Below are 12,441 nucleotides of genomic sequence, written 5' to 3' on the forward strand. Positions count from 1 at the left end.
AGTTCCGCCACGTTTGATGCTCGTGCCTTAAGTTCGGTGTCAAGCAACATGAACTTAACGTTGTCCTTGGCTGATCCTTGTTCCTCGTTGAATTTTTCAATCGCGTCAGCGTGGAAAAAGCCCGGCGTGACAATGTTTTTAATGCCGTTAGTTAAAAGCGTTTTGTAACCAAGCATTAAATCGGCGGGGCCTGTTCCCTCAGGGCGCACAACGTTGCGGGATTCGGTTACGCCCGGATCAACCGCTCTCACCCCTTCCCAAGCTTGTTGGTTAAACGACTTGTCGTTGATTGAACCCGCGTCGGTGACAAGGCCGATGTTGGAACTGCCGCCGGCCACACCTCCTCCGCAAGCGACTAAACTAAGCGCTGGCAGGCCGCCTAGACCAAGCAAACCCGCGAGCGTTGTTTTTCTACTGTTTCGCATTCTGATTCCGCCTTTCCTTGTTTTATTCATAGAGCATTATAGCATCGGCTACCTTTGGATGCGGTTTGGAAACTAGCCTTGCTTGCTAAGTTAAAATAACGCGGCTGTGAGCAAGTTAAACGATTAAAACTTGGTCTCGTTGCGACTCATTTTTTCTAGCAGAGCCAGTGCATCTGGCCAAGTTTTTTCGGCCACCGTTTTACTAGCGATATCAACTATTTCCGGGGCCATCGCTTTTTGGTAGAGCGCCCCCGAATTTACCACATCTCTCCAAGCCGCCTGGCCTGAATTATCGGCTAGACCAGTTAGTTTGTTGGCTAAATTACCGACCGTGGTCGCGCCGAGTCCTTTGAAAGTTTCTCGGTCAGCTTGCGGGCTGCCCGCTAAAACCCGGTGCATGCCGATGATAGCTTCTTTAGTGTTCTTGGTTACCGACGTCAAAAAGTACTGGGGTTTATCAGGGTAACGAAGCACCATGTCGCTGTCAACGCCGACCACCTTAATTTTGTTGCGCGATTCTTCGCCCAGTTTTTCAATGCTGCTAATCGCATCGCCGGTTTGAATTCCGGCCACGGGAAAGAGCACGTTGACGCCCTCGGCCAAAAGTTCGTTGGCGTTGTTAGTGCCGCCGCCCTTTTCAAAACCAGAGCTTGTGTACGCTTCACGCGAAGAAAGTTGTCCGAAAGCGATTGACTGCTGACCGGTCTGACGGTGGTCGTTGTAGTAGCTAACGCCGTAAATAAAACCGATCATAAAGTCGGTCACGCTCGCAATGTTTTTAGCGCCCCAAGTTCCAACTCTAGGCAACGGATAAACGTCGACTAACGCCTCTAAGTAAAGACTGACCAAGTAGCCAGCTAAGAACGAAGCGGTGCGCGTTTCGTAAATGATCGAAGCCACGTTGCTGACGGCCGGGAGTTCCGCATCGTTAAGAATGAAAGCTGCTTCCTGCGAACTTTCTTGGCGGTTGAAACTTTGAATCCCCTGAGCGTGGTAAAAACCGTTGGCGACGACAATTTGCTTTTTTCGATCGTTAAGCAACGTTTTGTAACCTTGTTCAAGCGCGCTCGGATCAAGCGAAGTAGGCATCACAACGCTGTCAGCCTGAGTAGCGCTCGGATCAATCGCTTGGATCGCTTCCCACGCTTGCTGATTAAAAGAGTAGTCGTTCAGAGAACCGGTGTCGGTGACAAGACCGATCGTCGATAACGATCTCCCGCCGATTGACCCGCAAGCAAGCACGCCCGAAACACTAAAAGTTAACACACAACCGCTCACCAAAGCGGAAAAAATTTTTCTGCTGACTTTCATAGCCCTAAAACTCCCCGTTTCAATTCCCATCAAGATTTATTTTCATTATAACACCGCCACCGACTCGCGCCGGGCGAGCGTTAAGACCCCTTAGTTGGTATAATTTTGGCAACATGCGCATCAGTCAATTCCGATCCTCAGTCGCCAACTTGCCCGTCAAGCAGTGAAAAAAACACAGCCGGGCAATTATCGGCGATTTTGAAACGCTCCGCTCGCTCGTGAAGATGGCGACTTGGAGCGCTTGAATGTTAATGGCTTTTTTCACGTTGGCAATTAGTGGACTGATCGTGGTCGGCATCTTTTACTCCGACCCAACTGTTTGAATCATCGTCGGTTCGGTCGCATTTTTGCCGCTAGTCGGTTTTCTCTGCAGTTTAACCAGCATTTTTAAAACGGTTAACTACGAGTGGGGTCAAATTAAGCACGGCCTTTACCAAATTTACCTCTTTGACCAAGGATGAGATTTTTACGACCAGTGACCCGACCTAGTTGCTCCTAAAACGCTTGAGTTAATTAAAAGGTACGGTCAATCGGTCGGCAGCGACTTTCGTCAGCGACTTGGTTTGGCTCAAATTAGGCTGGCTTTAATTTACGGTTGCTACCTGGAAAAAAGGAAGTGACTCGTCTTAGCCGCTTGCTGCTCACTGATGCCTTTTTTGCTTTTCTTGCTGCCCCCTTCGCGCCGAAAAATAACCCAAAAGACGCCCAAGCAACCTGTCTAGCCGCGTTTAATTAGTCATCAAAAGCCGATATAATGTTAGAAGCGATGTCCTTCACGGTGATTATCCCTGCTTACAACGCAGCCCAATTTATTAGCAAAACACTGCGATCACTGCAACAGCAAACGTACCAAAATTTTGAAGTTCTAATTATTGATGACGGCTCGACCGACGGCTTAAAGACACTAATTCAGCCCTTTTTAGACCGGCACGCTAACTGACGTTACTACCGCAAACCAAACGGTAACTGAGGTTCGGTGATTAACTACGTTTTACAAAAAAAACTGGTTCAGAACCAGTACGTCACCATTTTGGATTCCGACGACTGGTTTGTGCCGCGTACTTTAGAATTAGTTAACCGCCAGCTAATTCGTGACCCCAGCATCGACGTTTTAATTACCAAACTAATCCGCCTGATGGGTGGCAAACAGCGCGCGCTGCCAGTCATTTTGTTCAAAAGCAAGTACATCAGCGCCAGTCAAGCTCGTTCACCGCTGTCGACTCCGCACGGCAAGTTTTACCGGCGCGAACTTTTTTGCCAGTTACCCAAACTGCGCGAAAAAGTCTCTTACCAAGACACGATCCTTTTTAACTACTTAGTTTCCAAAGCAAAGCGCATCTACTATCTGAGTAAGCCGCTCGTTGTCTGATGGGTTGACCGACCGGGCAATTCCACCCAAGCTAAGTGGGACCAAAAGCGCGTTGACCTTTGACTTGACAACATCGAAGAAATCGACAAAATGGACACCGACCGCGAGGTGTCAGCTTACGCGCTGATGTACCTTTGGGAACTAAGAAGGAGAGCCCAAAACGTCCCAGCCCGGAAAGCGCAAATAAATACCAGGGGCGTCCGTTTTAAGTGGATTCCCTGGTACATTCGCATGCTTTTTCCGGTTAAGACTTACTTTCGGCTAACAACCCGGAAGTACCGAGTCAAGCCTGATCGGAAAAAGAAGCCCGGTTAGTTAGGTAAGCGATGAGTGTTTTAACCATCACCCCTCGACCCCGTTTTTTCGCGTAAGCCGTGCCAGCGATGTCAAGGTGTAGGTGCGGTCTACTTTCGCTAAACTCAAACAGAAAAGCAGCCGCGGTTGACATTCCCGCCTTAACTTCGCCGGGGAAGTTGCTTAAATCAGCCGTTTGCGATTTGCGCATAATTTCGCGGTGTTCACGAATGACGGGCATCGGTCAAAGTCTTTCTTTAGAAATTTGACTCGCTTGACCAAGTCTGTCCATCAAACGGGCGTCATTTGCCATCATGCCGGTAAACCAAGGTCCGAGTGCCCGACTGGCCGCTCCGGTTAAAGTCGCCACATCAATAATTTCGCTGGCGTTTTTAAATTTGATCGCGTAGGAAATTCCGTCGGCTAAAACTAAGCGACCTTCGGCGTCGGTATCTTCAATTTCAACGAATTTACCGCTTAGAGATTGAACAACCGACTCAACCAAAGTGGCTGTTTTCCCGATCCGGTTGTCGGTTAGACAAGCGATCGCAACTACGTTCACGGCTGGGCCAAGTTCCGCCAGCGCTTTCATTACGGCGCAAACAGCCGCCGCGCCCGACATGTCAAACTTCATCCCGCTTTGAAAGTTGCTCGGTTTGAGCGAATAACCACCGCTGTCAAAAGTAATCCCCTTACCGACCAAAGCAATTTTTTCCGGGCTCTCGGGAGCGCCCGAGTACTCAACTACGACTAGGCGCGGTTCAACCGGACTACCGGCGTTAACCGCTAAAAGCAAGTTCATCCCAAGCGTCTTGATCGCTTTTTGATCAAGAATTTCTAGCTTTAGATTCGGGATCTGGCCGAGTTCGGTGCGCATTTTTTCAGCAAACTGCTCGCTGTTTAAAAGGTTGGGTGGCGTGTCTTGTAAGTCGCGAGCTAAGTTGACCGCCTGAGCCACGGTCAACAGGCTTTCCAGTCGAGCCTCTTTTTCTGCGCTCGTGCCGTTTAGGTCAACCAAAGTTAAACTGAAAAGGTCGGGCTTCTTTGGCGGTTTGACGCTCAACTTGTAAGCCGAGTGCTTTGCCTCGGCAAAACTTCATACCACGAGCTGGTAAAGTTCGCTTTCAGTCAGTTTGGCGCTCGCAAACGAAGCTAAGTCAACTTGGAGCGGCTCGTGCGAAGGTCAGCGCCCAAAAAACTGCCCGAGGTGCTCGGCGATTTTTCAGTAGTCAACTTTTTCAAGCGGCCCTAGGAAGAGTTCGGCCGTTTTACTCCTTAAACACAAGTTGCTTTGGCCGACTTTGGTAAAGTGGGTGGTTTGGTCAATTTTGCCAAAAACAGCGCGGCAAACAAAGCGCTCTGGGTCAATGGCACGGGAAATTTTAGCTGCTATTTTCATGCTAAGAATTATAACAACTTTGCACTTGGTTGAGCTAAGGGGACCGGGTTTTGGAAACAAGCGCTCATCAGCAGGTCGCTTTGAGTTGGTATAATTAAAAAAACTAATGGCGTCTGAAATCATTTGCCGGAGTCTCAAATACCAAAAAAGTCACATCCAATTTTTGACCAACCGGAGCGAAAGCAAAAAACTAATCATTTACCTGCACGGCTTAGATGGGTCGGCTTCGTTCGCGCGACCGCTCTTTAACGCTTTTAAAAACTACAAAATCGTCGCCATTGAACAAAGAGGACACACTAATTCCCAGCTCAAACCTTCGCGTTCGATCTCGACTCACCTCAAAGATTACCGTTTTGTCGTCTCTCACTTCCGCAACCTCGGCTACCAGGTTTGGCTGCTCGGCGAGTCAATGGGTGGTTCTTACAGCGTTTTGTTTGCCTACAAATACCCCGAACTAATCGAAGGCGTTTTTGCCCAATCAATCCCAAGCAAGCTAGTCAACGTTTTTCAAGCTTCGCGCTGGGAGCAATTTAAAGTTCAGTTTTTAACCAGCATCTCCTACTTAACTAACATCAACTTCGCTTACCAAACTCAAATCAACTACGAACTTTTCTCTAACAACCGGGCGTTGCACCGCTTAGCTCGGTTAGCCGACCGCAACAAACACCGCCAAATTCGCGAAACTCTCGCCACTTGAGCGGCCAACAAACGCGCTTGGCGCATGATGCGCCGCAAGACGCCGACTAAACCGATCTACTACTTCCAGCCCGGCGACGACATAGTCGCTAATTTACCCAAAGTGCGCCGCACGTTCAGTCAGCCAAGACCCAACTTACACTTAATTTGGGTTCCCCACGCCCGCCACATTTTGACTTACGAAAAGCAATTTTCGGTCGTGGTTGACAAAATTAAGTCGGTCTTGGATTAAGACCCCTATAATTGGATTATCTAGCGGCAGCCAAAAACTTGGCAAGGAGCAAAACAATTCAATGAAGTACGACCCTCACACGAGTTTGATCAAAACACCTAACAAACAAAACCAAAACCCCTTGATTTTAGTCGGTCAAATTCTGACCATCATTTTCGCCTGCATTTGGTGTTTTACTTTGATCGGAATGATCTGGGGAATTCCGATGATCATCGGCTCTTTACAACGCATCCAATGCAAAAGAACCGTCACTTTAACCCACTGCATCATCGCGATAATTTTCTACTGAATTATCGGCGGCGTTTTGACGCTCGTCGGTGCGCTCCAAGAAAAACTAATTTAAGTTAACTGCTCTGCTCAGCCTCAGCCGTTTTAGCCAGGACCATGTAAAGATCGTCGTTGATCCAAACCGTCGCGCCGATCGGGACTTTGGTGTTACGACCAACCGGGTTTTTTTGGTTAATTTTGATCACGTTGTGAGCTAAAAAATGTTTCACTTGACCGCCGGTGGTGACGTAGCGCATCTTCTTTAAAAACTGCCCGATCGTAATCGCAGGCGGGTAAACATACACTTTCATCTTAGTTGTGGATCCGTTCTTTCATCTGGTGGTAAATTTTGGTGATCGAAGTGCTTGAATAAGTCGCTTCGATCGCCTTGGCAATAAACTCGGCCAGCGAAACAACCGTTAGTTTGGGCGACTTAATGGACGTGACTTGCTCGATCGAATCGGTAACCACGATTTGGTCAATTTCCGGCGAATTCTTAAAAATGTCAAACCCGCGCGAAAAAATGCCGTGCGTCGCGGCCACTATGATTTTCTTAGCGCCGGCCATTTTGAGGTGTTTAGCCGCTTTGACGATCGTGCCGCCCGTGTCAATCATGTCGTCAATTATAACCACGTCGCGGCCTTCCACGTTCCCCAAAACGCCCTGAATAGTTGACTGGTTGGGTCCCGAGCGACTTTTGTCGATGATGGCTATTTCGCTCGGTCCGCCGAGAATATCGGCGAGAAGACGGGCTTTGACGGCTCCGCCGTGGTCGGGCGAAACAATCATTAAGTTGGACGCGATTTTTTTGAGTTGTTTAGCCAAAATGTACTGTCCGCGCAAGTCATCAACGGGCAAATCAAAAAAACCTTGGATCGACGGATTGTGTAAATCAACTGCGATTACTTTGGTAGCTCCGGCCGTGGCCAACAGATCGGCAACTAGCTTGGCTCCGATCGGTTCGCGACCTTGCGACTTACGGTCTTGACGGGCGTAGCCGTAGTAGGAAAGCACGACTGTGATTGAAGCCGAAGAGGCTCTTTTGAGCGAGTCGAGAAAGATCAAAAGTTGGACGATGTTTTCGTTAACTGGCGGCGCGGTAGCACCGATCACGAACACGTCTTTGTTACGAATCGTCTCGGTTGACTTTAGGATCGTCTCACCGTCAGCAAAAGTGGTCACATCAATTTTAGTCAACTTAATTCCCAGTTCGCGGGAAATTTTTTGGCCCAGTTGCTGGGAATTAGGCATCGCAAATAAAACGACTTTTTTTCCGTTCATAGGTTAATGTTTGAGTAGATTATATAACGATCTAAGTTTTTGAACGCTAAGTTGTTCGGCCCGAACTGTCGGCTGCAAGGCTAACTCTTTGAGCGCGACGACAACTCTTTCGGATCGATAATGGGGCTTTAAATTGTTAAGCAGCGTTTTGCGCGGATGAGCAAAGCAGCGCTCGATGAATTTGAGCAGCGGTAAGTTTTTTTGGTAATCCGCGCCAGGTTTAAAAGTTAAGACCACTAAAACCGAATCAACTTTCGGTTTTGGTTTAAAACTAGTTGGGCTCACGATCTGATCCAGCCGAGTTAGGCAAAATAAGTTGCTCGTTGCCGTGAGTTGGCCGTAGGCCGCCTGGCCCGGCTGGGCCGCTAGGCGCTGGCCAACCTCCTTTTGAAGCATCAACACGGCCTGGCTAAGGTGAGAGCTAAAACGAAAAAGGTGGAAAAGGATCCGGCTCGTGAGCGCGTAAGGAATGTTGCCGACGACGGTAGTTGGCTTTTTAAACTGGCTAAGATCGCTTTTTAAAAAATCGGCTGCCACCAGACTTCAGTTAGGGTAGTCAAACCGCTCCTTTAAAACTTGCGCCAGACGGGCGTCAATTTCGTAGCTAACGACTTTCTCAGCTTGCTCAACTAAAAACGGCGTTAAAGCGCCAAGACCGGCGCCGATCTCAACGATCGTAGCTGCTTGATGGTCGCTCAGCAAAAAATTGATCCGCTCTAAAACGCTCAGGTCAACCAAAAAATTTTGCCCCCGTTGACGGGTCGGCAAAAACGCGATTTGCTCTCAGAGCTGAGCCAGCTCGCGCGGACTAAGCGGCTTTTTTGCGGAAGAATCGGCGGGCGTTTTCATAGAGGGCCGCAATCACTTTCTCAGCTTTTTCGGGACGAATTCGAGCGATAAACTCGGCCACGTGCTTTACGTAAGCTGGTTGGTTGCTCTGACCGCGGAGGGGCACCGGCGTTAGGTAAGGCGTATCGGTTTCGCAAATGATTTTATCCAGCGGCAATTGGCGTGCCACCGACGCCACGTTCTGAGCGTTTTTAAACGTCACGATGCCCGAGAAGGAAATTAGACCGCCCAGCTCAATGAACTTTTGCGCCCACTCGTAATCGCTGGTAAAACTGTGGATCACAAAGCGCAGTTTTTGGTACTTTTTTTGACTGAGCACGTCGTAAACGGCTTGCTCAGCGGATCGCATGTGGACTAGCAGCGGCAAGTCGTGCTTAAGACCGTAATCGCAAAAAAGTTCAAAGACTTGGCGTTGAACTTCCAGGGGCGGGTTAGTCTGACGGTAGAGATCGATGCCAATTTCGCCGAGCGCGATAATAGGCGTTTTTTGGATCTGTTTGAAAATGCCCCGGTCGTGCTCAGGACGAGCGCTGTCGGGGTGAATGCCAAAAGCTAAGTCAAGTTTGGGATGGGATTTGGCTAGCTGGCGAACTTGCTGCCAATCGTCTAAATTAGTGCTCGGAACGATAATGCGATCCACGCCTTGCTCCCGCGCAAAAGCGAGCGCCTTCTCGAGTTGCTCCTGATTAAAGTAGGGCTGAACTAGGTGGGCGTGAGTGTCAAAGAAACGGGGCTGAGCCATGCAAATATTATAGACAACTAACTGCCGACCACGACTAAGGCCGGCTTGATTACCCGGTCGTGAAGTTTGTAACCGACTTGTTTAACGACGGTGATTTTATTGGCGTGGTGAGATTTTTTTTCGGTTGAAAGAGCGTGGTGAATTTCTGGGTCAAACTCATCGCCCACGCGGGGGTTAATTTTGATTAGCCCAGCTTGACTCAAACCTTCGCTGAGCTGGTCAAAAAGCATTTTAAAACCAGTTAAGTAAGCCCGGACAGCCGGGTCTTTTTGCTGCGAACCGACTTGGAGCGCTTGTTCAATGTTGACGATTGGTCCGATAATTTTTTCAACTAGCGACTGCGCGCCGTAGCGGCGAATTTGCCCTTTTTCGTGCTCAATTTGCTGGTTCAGATTCTGCTTAACCTTTTCGATTTCAGCTTGAGCCTTAGTTTGAAAACTTTTCGCTTTAGCTTGAAAATCAGCGATGTTTTTTTGGTTCTCCAGTTTTAAAACTAAGTTTTGACTTTCTAAGTTAGTTAAACTGGCGCGGAGCGCTTTAAGTTCCTTTTTAAGTTGACTAAGCTCCTGAGCGGCGCTGCGCGGCTGGCTTTTAGACTTGGTAGATCGTTTTTTTGACCTGCTAGTGGCTGATTTTTGGCGGGTTTGTTGCGGATTGGTTTTCTCTTCTTTCATCGTTAATCTCCCGAATTAAAAACTGCTTTTGACTTGGTCAAACTCCTGGTTAAACTGACGTAGGCGTCGGTTGAGTTTGTCCCAACGAGTGGCAAAGTTAGCAAAATCTTGCTTGAGTTTAGCGATTTCATCATACAGTTTATCACCTTGAACCTTGGTTTTCATTTTTTTGAAGATCAGCAAAGCAAAAAAGAGTAGGTTGGGTCCAACTAGGTAAATGCCCTGTTCGCGGGCGGCGTTAATCAATTCCGGTTGACGTCTTTTTAAGTAGTTAAAAACCGATTCGTTTGGCAAATAAACGAGCATGAAAGGCGCGACGTGATCAACGTCTAAAAAAGACTTAACCGACTTTAAGTAAGTTTGGAGTTTACCGGTGAAAACTTTCAACTGCTCGTGGCGTTTTTCTTTGTTGGGTAGCACAAACGCTTTGTGGTAAAGATCAAGCGGCGCTTTGCTGTCAATGATGATGTTGCTCTTCTGGTCTTTAACTCCGTAAAGCATCGCGTCAAAGGAATGTTCCGCATCAGCGTACTGCCAAACGTAAAAAGTTTTGTCGCTGCCCAGAACCAGTTCCAACATTTCGCGGAGCGGAAATGTCTCGCGGTGGCTATCGGTGTGAGCCGGATTAATCACTTTTACAATTTCGTCTTGGTCAAGCTTAGTGTGGTCAACGCCGCTCATCAAAAGCGTCAGTTGGAAACGTAGTTCGTCAATGCGAGTGTTAAAATTTTGCAGCTGGTATTCCCGCGTCGCGCCGATGTCAACGACCGAACGACTGCGTTCGCGCAGACGGTAAAAATAAAGACTGAGACCAACCCCGACCATCAAAATAATTAAAAACACTACCAAAATTACGATCACAAATTCTCCCACCTTATTCCTCCTTTAAAAACCGTTCCAAAAGTTGGATCGCCGAGCGCGCTTCCTGGTAGTTGAGACGGTTTGGTCCCACGATTGAAATTTCCTTAGTGGTGTTGTTAAGCTGAATTTTTTTTGAAATGATGGAAATGTTGTCGGGACGAACGGAAATTTTGAGATTTTCCTCGTCGCTGAGCTTGCCTTCGATCGAAGACCAAATCGATTTATTTTCGATCAAATCAAGCAGTTTGGCTAAGTCTTCGCGCTTAATTTCGGGTGACTTAACTAAGTTTCAATTGCCGTAGACTTTGTTGGAAATGTGGTGGTGAAAATCGAAAATTTTGCCCACAAAAGTCGCGATTAACTCCTCGTAATGTTTAACGCTTTTAGCCAGAAGTGGAGCTAGCGCGGCCACTTTGTTTGATAAATCTTTTAACGGCGTATCAGTCAGTCGCTCTTTAAAAAGCCTGACTGCAATTCGGACATCGCCCAAGCTAAGATTTTCCGAAAATTCTAAAATCTTCGACTCGACTCGACCAGTCGAAGTGACAACCGCGATGGTGGCTAAGTTAATGTCAATCGGCGTTAGTCAAATTGATTTCATTAACTCATCCTCGGGGTGAGTGCTGGTTACCAGCGTCATGCCGACCACTTGACTAATCGCTTTGGCGGCTTGATCAAGCGCTAAATCGATCGAAATTCGCCGGCGAGCGAAAACGTCCTGAAGTTTACTAAGCAACCCATCGTCGCTCTGGGTCGCTACGTTTTGAGCGTAGTGTTGGTAGCCCTTAGTGGTCGGAATCCGACCCGATGAAGCGTGGGCTTTTTGCAAATAACCGTCTTTTTCCAGTGCGAACATTTCGGCTCGAATCGTCGCTGATGAAAGCGATCCAAACCGCCAACGACGCGAACGCGGTTGACTAGCAAAGTGGCCCGAAGCAACCGGTTGGCCGGTTTGAATGTATTCTTCCACAATCGCTTTTAAAATTTCAATTTGGCGCGAAGTCATAGCAAAAAAATTATAGCACTTTAGTGCTAACGAGCCTGTTTGACTAGTTCAACTAAGTTGGTTAAAAGCGCCAAAATTGTGACTGGACCGACTCCGTAAGGAACGGGTGAAACGGCGGCGGCTTTGGACTGGACCGATTTTTTATCCACGTCGCCAGCGATCTTTCGCAGACTGTCCAAAGTACCGATTTCGTTAATGCCAACGTCAATAATCACGACGCCCTTTTTAACGTGCTCGGCTTTGATTAGACCGGGTACGCCGGCGGCCACGATTAAAATGTCAGCTAACTTAGCTTGGCCTAGACCAGTCGTTTTGTCAAGACGAATTACTTGGGCCCCTTTTTTTTCACAAAGGTCGGCGACGGGTCGACCGACTAGACGCGACTGGCCGACCACAACAACGCAGCGGCCGGCTAACTGAACGCCGTAAAAATCTAAAAGCGCTAAAATTGCCCGCGGAGTGGCTGGAATTACGCGCCGATTAAAACTTGAGAGCCCGTCCACGTCTTGATCGGTCGGCACGGCATCAAGCACTCTTTTAGCATCGATGCCCGGGGGTAGCGGAAGTTGAACAATTAGACCATCGCTAGTCAGCGCATGTTTTTTCACGAGCGCCAAGAGCTGGCTCTGACTGATTGAGGCATTGGTCTGGACGTGGGTGGCAGCAATCCCGATCTCATTGGCCTTAGCAATTTTGCTGCGTACGTAGCGGTTTGAAGCCGGATCTTGGCCGACTTGAATAATCGTTAGCCGCGGGGCGAAAGGCAAACGTTTAACTCGCTGAGTTAACTCGTGGGTCATTTTTTGAGCCAATGGACGTCCATCAAGCGTTTGCATAACTAAGCAATTATAGAGATTAGCACCCGGCTAAGAAAAAACCCTCTGGGTTAGAGGGCGAAACAAATGAAGTTACCTAAATGAAAATAAAAAGAGATATAAAAATCTTATCTGAAATTGAAAATGAGTTGTGTACTTATGCTTTGGGTCTTGCGACCCAAACAAAATGGTACCACATTAGCGTTGAGATTAGACAACT

The 12,441-nt window shown here is 48.1% G+C and overlaps 6 protein-coding genes across 6 annotated transcripts; all 6 read right to left on the minus strand.

The window, feature by feature from the left end:
* Positions 1-548: 548 nt before the first annotated feature.
* LOC111627188 (CD4+ T-cell-stimulating antigen-like) lies at positions 549-1,736 on the minus strand. The gene has a single exon (XM_023370758.1). The coding sequence runs from the start codon at positions 1,734-1,736 to the stop codon at positions 549-551; it is 1,188 nt and encodes a 395-aa protein (XP_023226526.1).
* Positions 1,737-3,643: 1,907 nt separating this feature from the next.
* On the minus strand, positions 3,644-4,243 carry LOC111627189 (probable cytosol aminopeptidase). Its single transcript, XM_023370759.1, has one exon. The coding sequence runs from the start codon at positions 4,199-4,201 to the stop codon at positions 3,644-3,646; it is 558 nt and encodes a 185-aa protein (XP_023226527.1). The 5' UTR covers positions 4,202-4,243.
* Positions 4,244-6,305: 2,062 nt separating this feature from the next.
* On the minus strand, positions 6,306-7,274 carry LOC111627190 (ribose-phosphate pyrophosphokinase-like). The gene has a single exon (XM_023370760.1). It carries the CDS (start codon positions 7,272-7,274, stop codon positions 6,306-6,308), a length of 969 nt encoding a protein of 322 aa, XP_023226528.1.
* An 808-nt stretch (positions 7,275-8,082) lies between these two features.
* Positions 8,083-8,865, minus strand: LOC111627191 (uncharacterized metal-dependent hydrolase YabD-like). The gene has a single exon (XM_023370761.1). It carries the CDS (start codon positions 8,863-8,865, stop codon positions 8,083-8,085), a length of 783 nt encoding a protein of 260 aa, XP_023226529.1.
* A 17-nt stretch (positions 8,866-8,882) lies between these two features.
* Positions 8,883-9,539, minus strand: LOC111627193 (protein GrpE-like). Its single transcript, XM_023370762.1, has one exon. It carries the CDS (start codon positions 9,537-9,539, stop codon positions 8,883-8,885), a length of 657 nt encoding a protein of 218 aa, XP_023226530.1.
* A 1,893-nt stretch (positions 9,540-11,432) lies between these two features.
* LOC111627194 (bifunctional protein FolD-like) lies at positions 11,433-12,206 on the minus strand. The gene has a single exon (XM_023370763.1). The coding sequence runs from the start codon at positions 12,204-12,206 to the stop codon at positions 11,433-11,435; it is 774 nt and encodes a 257-aa protein (XP_023226531.1).
* Positions 12,207-12,441: the final 235 nt, after the last annotated feature.

The sequence above is a fragment of the Centruroides sculpturatus genome, unplaced genomic scaffold, assembly GCF_000671375.1.
Source record: "Centruroides sculpturatus isolate CEXI.00-Female unplaced genomic scaffold, Cexi_2.0 scaffold597, whole genome shotgun sequence".
NCBI classification, from domain to species: domain Eukaryota; kingdom Metazoa; phylum Arthropoda; class Arachnida; order Scorpiones; family Buthidae; genus Centruroides; species Centruroides sculpturatus.